We start from the raw sequence: 9209 nt of genomic DNA on the forward strand, positions 1-9209 counted from the left end.
CCTTAACTTCTCTCGAGCTATTAGATTGTTTTATATGTATATGGATGTTTCACATGCATTTGATATGAATTCATGGGTATGAGTTTTATTAAGCCCAGATAGCTTTTAAACGGGTTATAACATCTCATCAAATTATAAATCAATCTCACCAAATATTTGATATAAAAATCCTATAAAATAGGGATATACTAAAAATTAATATTCGCTTTTTTAAATATATTATTTATAATTAAGAAACAATATTATATTAAAAAATTAGCGAGTCATGGTTCTCACCAAGCCCAGATAGCTTTTGAACCGGATTATAGCATCTCATTTATTTGTGAAACCATTCCGTCATCAAATCCTAATTTCATTATTAACTTTCTTATAATAAATAAAATTAAAATCCAAAATAAATATATCAGTATTGAAAACGAATAACGTAAACAACTTAATAATACGGGGTGATAAAAACTAGTTTTACATAATTTAAGAGAATTCAAGATTTTCAATGGAATATCTCTTGTAGCAAATGCCCCGCTAACAAAGTTTATATTATTATATTTTTGTCTTTTAGATAGAATACTTTTTCCCTCACACTTTCGTTCTATCTTCTTTAGTTTGTGGATAAGTTTTAATGCTCTATGCATTCTTTTTCATAATGTTTTATTTCATATTCAATTTGTTTTGTTGTAATTAGTTTGTTACGGGTGGTGGTAATGATAGGTGATGGTATGACAATATTTTGTTGTGTGTTAAATTATTGTATCGAAAGTGATTTATTTTGTAGTGGTAGATTCATGGATAGTAGATTGATTTAGTAGTTGTTTATGATCGCAATTTATGACGGTTTTAGCCTTGTATATGTCGTAACGAACACCTTATATTATTTTTAAGGATTCCACTGTTATATTTGGCCGAACGTGTAGTGATGGGCTACTTGAAAATTTTGTAATTTTTTCAGGTCCTGACGGTTATCTTGAATTGAGGTTGAAAACCGGATCCGAGCACTGATGGGCAGACGTGAAGCTTAACCCAAATAAACAGCAATCAACTTCGCAAGACTTTCTAAGCATTGTGGTACCTATATGATCGATGATTGATAATCATGAGTTTGAAATAATAATTCTTCCGTCTCATTAAAAGTGTCTACATTTTTTATTTTTATTTTTTCACATTACAAATGTCTACTTTTAAAATTTATTAGCCAATTTTCAAGTTTTCTCTTAAACACACAACTAACATTAATAAACAATATTTATGAACCCAATTTTCAAGAGCATTATTGTCATTAAGCAAAAAAACAATAACTTAATTTACCTTAAACTTTGTGTTTTTCAAAATAAGACACTTTGACCGAGACGGATGAAGTATATTTTTATAATAAAAAAACTTTATTTTTACCAAAATCCATATGACATATTAAAGTTAAGTCAATAAATCTTCTTTTGAAATAAAAGTAAACTTGTTTAAAAACAACTACGATTTCGTATTTGAAAATTTAAACCTTACTTCTATATTTATTACACATTTTCACACAATGATAAGACATGGACTCTCATGCATCAAATATGTTAAGGCTTATCCAAAAACTTAATACCACTCACCAAAGAACAATCTATAGAACAATGGAGTATTGGAATAATGGTTAGTCCACGAAAATTGACCATTTAGGCCATGCAAAATAACATTTGACAAAGGCAGTCAATATTGTAAATTAAAAATTCCAATTTGAAAAAAAAAACCATGGGTCTTACGCCGCATATCCAATCCATTGATGATTAAATGGAGTAGGTGATGCCATGGAGCCTACCTCATTTGATAAACTCATCACTTTCAACGGCCAGGATTACATCTTACCAATTCTTCCAAGCTGTCACGCGTGTGTGGCATTGGCAAGCATGCGACAAACTGTAGTCGACAGATGGAAAGAGAATATAAGATAGATACCACCTCCCTATAAGATAGGATATACTTTCCTAATAATTCATAATAACTTATGAAACAGTCCTTGTAATATCTTACACTTTACAAATTTGGTTTTATTTGTTTCCAATAACACTTATATCTTACAGTTATTGTTGTAAAACTCGGACCAAACAATTAGACTCTAAACTATATGTTTTTCGGGTTTAGTTCGTATGGATTGGACCACCATTGTTGGACCGGAAGATTTTTGGAAGCAGTAGTTGAATCGATGAACCTGCAATTTGGTTGGACCTATCTTGAGTAAATATTTACGTAACATATTTTAATTGTAGTTTATAAGAACCGAACTTATAATTTCTTAGGATGGACAACATCTATCTTTTGTATCCACTTATCTTGAACTTCAACCGGTGCCAATAGCCACAAGGTGATGTTCCTACTATACTTCTTGGCGTTGCTCATGATCCTGCTTAGGGGTTGATCATGAGGTACTGTTTTGCTACCTCAGTCAAAGCCAATGCCATCACGCTTCTTATCAAGACCATTCTGGCAACCCTTATAAGTTATTATATCATAACAGAGTGTCTGTTGGCGCCTGACGAATTTAAGAATATGTTAAAACTCTATTATGGCTAACTAAGTTAAATATTTTCCAAATTTTTAAAAATTTAGAAAACGTCTTTAATGATAAAATTTTATAATAAATAACAATAAATGTATTCATTATAAATCACACGTATAACAAAGTTATTGATAGAATCCATGAAAGATATGACGAGAGAAAAACCTTACTTTTTTTAGAGATTGAAATGTCGCTCATACTGGGACCCCAACTCTAAATATGAATTAAATACTTTCCCTTGAACCTTTGAATGCAAAGTTCTAATGGGATTTCATGCATTGATGTTAGTATGATTGATTCAAAACTGAAAACTCTCATACACATATAAATTGCCAAGTAATCTAAAAAGATATATATGATCTTCTAAACCATACTTTCTTATTATTTGTTTAAATTAACTATGATATAATATAAGTTTTGGAACCGATCTTACCAGTAAACCACTACCTCGACCGATTTGATAACCTCTTAAATTTTCAGACTCAAATCGCCAACAAAAGAGAAGTACCACTTAATTAAGACATGTCACTCAAGCCCAAGGGGCTTCTATGTATTAACAAAAGTACAATATAAAAAATCTTTAAACTTGTGAATCTCATCTACAACACTTATGTATCTTGACTCAAACTGACGTGGATCCAACCCATCAATTTTGACCCTCACCTCACTTCCATCAAATAGTAATATTCCACGTGGAATACATCACCCTATAAAACCAACTCTCCCAAATACTAATCTCACCACAACATAAAAAAAACATCAAAAAGGTTAAAAAAAACCTTTGACCTGTCGCCATGGGCAAAGCCACCACACAAATCCCGATGAGCCACCGTGTCTTGTCACCGAACTATAAATATGACATCGTGGAAAACCCACTTGAGGTTCAGTTGTCCGGTTCGATATTCGGGTTTCTTGAGGAAGAAGCTAACGTGATGTCATCACCGGAGAGTGACGTGTATGATATTAAACAAGAGATTGAAAACGAAGATGAGTGTGAAAAACATGAAGATTCGGATGATAAGATTAAGTTTTGGGAGACCCAACGCCAGAATTTACATGTAAGTTTATCGGTTTTGTTTTTTTATCGATTAAATATTACACTTTACAGTATATTGTATTTGATTTTTTAACGGCTAAATGTTAATAATTTAGTAATAATTTTTAGTTTTTATAATTCTATATTTTAACATAATAATTGTTCAAAAGTTATGTATTTGAAAATCTCTAAAGTTGAATTTATAAAATTAAAGTGTTTACTAATCCCCAAAAGTAATTAACATTATAATATTATTTGACTGAATTTGAGACACGATTTTACAACCGGATCATGACTGGAATACAAATCTCATACTCGTCACTAAAAACTAGGGTTGTTTACGAGCTAAGCTAGAGTCTTGGCCGGCTCAAACTCGGCTCGAAATCTAAATAATATTGAGCTCGAGTTCGGCTCGGTTTAAATCAAACCAAGCCAGGGCTAGTTTGGGTTTGGCTCGTTTAGAAATCGAGTCAAACTTGGCTTGGCTCTTTTACAACAAAGCCGATTTCGAGCTAATTACTATTTAATGAGCTTCAGCGAGCTTTTTTAAATCTTGTATTAATATGTTCTTTTATTAATATGTGACAGACAACATTATTTAGAACGACAAGTTTGGAATCCAAAATCCGAAAAATAACCAAAGAAGCACTCGGCGAAATTGAGACAGCCGGAAACACATGTTCTTGCTCAAGACCGGTCTCGGGCGGCTGCAGGAGCAGCCGGATGATAATAATTTGCAGCCGCCTGCAAAACTCCGGTATCGATTCCGCTATTTGCAAATCAAAGTGGAAGAGCTCGTTAGATATTCCATCAGGAGAACACACGTTTTTGGACGTGATCGATAACTCTGGTTGTCGGAAAAAAGGCGCGGTGAGGGTGATAATCGAGTTGGAATTACGAGGTCAATTCGAGATGAAGAAAGGGGGTGATGATTATAACAGTCTGGTCTGTGAACTTCCCGACGTGTTTGTTGGGAAGTGTGACAGATTACAGACTGTTATTAAAATAATGAGTTTGGGCGCAAAAAGGTGTATGAGAGAGAAGAAAATGCATTTGGGGCCGTGGAGAAAGCAACAATATATGCAAGCCAAGTGGCTTAGAGTGATGGAGCGGACAACTACCGCCACCACGGTATCACCGCCCTTAGCGATGGATGTTGGTTTTGCTCGGCCGGCGAAAGCTAGGGCGTCAATGTTGACGATGGATCTTCTTGACGATTTGCCGAATATGTCTTATTTGTATGCTCATGTTGTTGAGGTTTTGTAGAAAGTGTGATGCAAGTGAAATTTTGTTACATGATTATGATTATAATTCATTGGCAAATGGCAAACAATCATGGTAACACTACCACCATGGGACACCGTTGACCACCTCATAGTCGGCCCCACCACCCTCACCGTCAAGAATCGGTATGTGGTCAATATTAACAAGAATCTTGGTTTCATAATGGTTGTTGGTGATGAGTCTTGGAGCAATGCTAAGGTTGATGCCATGTGATCTGGAGATCATGAGTCGAGTGGGTGGAAACAACCTCTTGTAGAAATGCATGGTTGACATCCCATATCGGTTGGGAAGGAGAACTAAGCCTTCTATAAGGAGGTGGATACCTTCCCCATCATAACGCGTTTTGGGAGCTTAATGGTAGCGGGTGAGACGAGAATTCCACAGTTAAGCGTGTTCAGGTGGGAGTAGTCAAGAATCCGTGAGGCGATGGTGGTACGTTCCGGCCAAAGCGGACAATATTATGGTGCGGTGGTAGCTGGGCTGTTACAATGGTAAAGATGCGCAAATCAAACACAAGTTAGCCAAACAATCATCCCTCGAGGTCCGCGTATGTGGGAGTATTGTTTACCGGCGTTGCCCTTTTTATTAGCGAGCCAACCTTTTGCAAGAATGCATCGTAAAGATACACAAATAAGACACCAGTTACCCTCACAACCCTCATGCCTGCGCAAGCAAGAGTATTGTGCATTAACGTTGCGATTTTTATTGACGAGTAATGGTGTTGTTGGTTGCTAAGGGTTGGAAAGATGTCACAAGTGTTAAAAGGCAACGTAGGGTAGTGGCTGATGGTGGTGAAGTGGCGATGTTAGGGAAGCGGTTAGTTTTCGCCGTTGTTAGAAAACGGTAAGAGTTCCAAATGATATTTGCGGGATGTATAGTTATAAAAATCTTAACTGTGTAGAGCTATCAATGGTTGTACTAGTGAGAAGTTTTTCCTCATTGTCTCACATTATCTCACATTTCATGATTAATTAATTGAATTCGCTACAATGTATTATTTTCATTTTATCTTCCATGAGACAAAATAGAATTTTTAAACAAATTAGCCTTTACTAAGAGTATATGATAACTTTTTTATTTTATTTTTCTTTTCTTTCGTGTTCTTTTACTTTTGTTTTTTTCCCTTTGATTTTATAGTTATGACAATCAAAAGATCAATTACAATCTTGATCTAGTCGGCGGCAGTGCCGTCTTGTGGTTATTAGTGACAACCACATTGAAGTATCGATTAGGACCCAAATGTAGCCAGCGCAGAGTCGTGGTTTGGTGGCCAACGACGTTCATGAACCGAAACTACACCCTTTGCTTTGGTGGTGTGCCGGTACTAGAGACAAATGGTGGTTTGTGACGGTGTTGTATCCTAAGCTTTATTGCTTGTACATTCAAAGATTTTATTTTTTAATGAACCATTAGATAATTGTCACGTGGAACCCGTTACTGTAAAAAAACCTCCAAAATTAAACAAAAAATCTATGTATAGTATATCTTGTAATTGATATATGGTTAATATGAAAATAGGTTTTCTAAATTCAATATAACATTGAAGTTGAGAATTAAGTAGTTGATTACTTAAATATTTGCAAAATTTATTATTTATCAATTATAAAAATTTTGCAATATTTGACTTAAGGCGTAAAAACGAGGCTCCTAAGTTTTACCTTGTCAGCACATGGAATGATATATTGATTGAGGAAGAAATGTACGGATTCTGGATGATTCCAAATAACTTTCCCAAGAAAATGATGGTTATTATATCATATATGTATCATGTTTTCATTCGGTTTTAACTTTTCTGTGTTATTAGAAGGTTTAAAAGGATATTTTTGTTTTACTTATTTTGTTAACTTTATACTTTCATCCCGTTTAACCAAACTAGATAATACTTATATAAGGAAGCAAGTGGGTTCAAAGATATATCATATATTTAACATTAAAAACTTTATACTCTTAATTACAAAGCAGAAGGGTTCAAAGGTATATAATAGTAGGATTTGTTGTATGCTCGCTAAAGAGTTGATTGCCCTAAAAGATTTACAAACATCTAAGGATAATCGAATTGACACATATCCGATGCAAAGTAAGCAAATTCATATTTGACGAAAGAGGACGGGGCCAAGTTGGCAAAAAAAATAAAATAAAATAACCCGTTTAAAACAAGCATATCGAAGCCACGGAATATATACAAATCCAATACATTAACAGGTTGCTGAACTCTATTAGCAAATTTATGTAGGCATAATCTAAATCCATGATTTTGTTCCTCATTATTTTTTACTAATTTTGTAACCATGATCTATTTCTTTTCTTTGATAAAATGTTATTGGAAATCAGGCACCGAAAATCAAATACAAGACAACACAATTTAAAAAATTATAACTCAAAACTCCTTTAAACGTATCCTAAAAAAAGGATAAACACAACGAACTTAACCAAATCGACCGACTCAAACTCAAACTTTAATACTTTTGAAACTTTATCATCATCCTTCAAATGTTACTATATTTTTATTTTTTATTTATATTTATTTATTTTGTAACGTAATTTCAATTTTGTGTTGTGATTTTCAACTTTCCAAGATTGAGTTAACCACATCAAGGACATGAAGTCATGAATACATGCTAATACTATTTCATAAAATATTCTCTTATATTCATCACAAACTAATTAGGCACTCTACTTTCCATCTTATCTATAATAATCACTTAAAAGTCATGTAATCCAAACAAGACATGTAACATGTTACAACACTTCAACAACAGGGACCATATAGGTCGACATCTTCGGTAACCTGTCAAGAAGATCCATAGTCAGCATTGAATCCCGGGCCCTAGCCCTAACCACGTGTCGCGGGTCATGATCAACCGCCAACGGCTCAACCATCGACATGGATGTTGTGCGTTCAACCACTCTAAGCCACTTAGCCTCCATGTACGGTTGCTTCCTCCACGGCCCCAAATGCATTTTCTTCTCCTTCATGCATCGTTTCGCAGCGTTACTCATTATTTTAATAACCGTTAGTAACCTCTCAACTTTACCAACGAACACCTCAGGCAGCTTTGATACAAGACCGTTGTATTCGTCACTTCCTTTCTTCATTTCGAACTGGCCACGGAAATCTATCTCGATGATCACTCGTGTCTCGGTTTTCTTGCGGTTCGAGTTGTCGATCACATCAATGTATGTGTGTTCACCTGTGAAATAATGATAAAAGTTAATAAGAAAATCATGATAATTATGTAAACGATATCCGGGTTTTAATATTTTATTAGGAAACGTAAAAGTATATAAACTTTTAATAATAAAGAAGTTAAACAATACAAAGACCGAAGAGTATTGCATTGTTGGATCATTTATATTGGGTGATTACATAATATATGTTATTATGTATATTATTAAATTAATTTTTTTATTTTTTTTAATATTCAATCCGTGTATAACACGATTTCTAACATGGTTCTATTAACAAAACAAGTAAAAAAACACAAAGTTTTACGAAAGAGAGAAGAAATACAAAAGTTTACATGACAGTACCAGCAAAGTTTTATTTATTAAAAAAAAACAATTTAAAACTTTATTTCTTTATACCTGATTTGGTTAACGTCTTGCTATATCATTTTGTGTACTTATACAATGCTCTTCCTTTTTTTGTAGTTAAAAGATAATATTTAAATTTAACGTGATTAACTTTATGGGTATTAATTTAGGATGATCTATATATGGTAATGAACAATGATTGATTTTCTATATCAAGTTATTTAATGTAAAAATAAATACCTGATGGGATATCTGATGAGCTCTTCCATTTGGACTTGCAAATGGCTGAATTATAACCTGAAATTTGTAACCTTCGGCAGATTTCTAGCATACGGCAAGTCCGACAGCCGCCGGAAACATGTCTCAAGCAAGAACATACATTGTCGGCCGTATCTAGTTCCGCAAGTACTTCCTTTGTTGTAGTTCGGATCCTAGATTCTAAGGATGTTGTTCTGAACAACGTGGCCTGTGACAAAATGGATCAAATTATTTAAACGTCTAGAATTTGTTACATTATTTAAATGGTTAAAATTTAAAACTTAAAAATATATAAAACTTACATGTAAATTTTGATGTTGGGTTTCCCAAAATTTAATCTTGTCGTCGATATTTTCTGGGTTTTCATCCTCGTCATCATTAATGTTGTGAAAATTGTTGGTTTCTGGAGACGATAACAACGTTGTATCGTTCTCTAAAAACCCGAATATGGAACCAGACAACTTGATGGCTGGTTGATCACCGGGGTTGTCTCCACCGCTATAATTGTGGCTCGGTGAAAAGATGCGGTGGCTCATCGGAATTCTGGTGGTGGCTCCGCCCATG

General features: G+C 34.1%; 2 protein-coding genes across 2 annotated transcripts; one reads left to right on the forward strand and one right to left on the reverse strand.

Annotated features, from left to right (window-relative positions):
- The first annotated feature begins 3145 nt into the window (after positions 1 to 3145).
- Positions 3146 to 4863, forward strand: LOC143635012 (uncharacterized). The gene is made up of 2 exons (XM_077102934.1): positions 3146 to 3591; positions 4158 to 4863. Exons 1-2 carry the CDS (start codon positions 3328 to 3330, stop codon positions 4833 to 4835), a joined length of 942 nt encoding a protein of 313 aa, XP_076959049.1. The 5' UTR covers positions 3146 to 3327; the 3' UTR covers positions 4836 to 4863.
- Positions 4864 to 7480: 2617 nt separating this feature from the next.
- Positions 7481 to 9209, reverse strand: LOC143635001 (uncharacterized). Its single transcript, XM_077102927.1, has 3 exons — positions 8948 to 9209; positions 8628 to 8853; positions 7481 to 8044 (listed from the first exon to the last, which is right to left on the reverse strand). The coding sequence occupies exons 1-3, from the start codon at positions 9206 to 9208 to the stop codon at positions 7593 to 7595; spliced, it is 939 nt and encodes a 312-aa protein (XP_076959042.1). The 5' UTR covers position 9209; the 3' UTR covers positions 7481 to 7592.

The sequence above is a fragment of the Bidens hawaiensis genome, unplaced genomic scaffold, assembly GCF_021521415.1.
Source record: "Bidens hawaiensis isolate Kalapana, Puna unplaced genomic scaffold, B.hawaiensis_p1.1 tig00007372_1, whole genome shotgun sequence".
NCBI classification, from domain to species: domain Eukaryota; kingdom Viridiplantae; phylum Streptophyta; class Magnoliopsida; order Asterales; family Asteraceae; genus Bidens; species Bidens hawaiensis.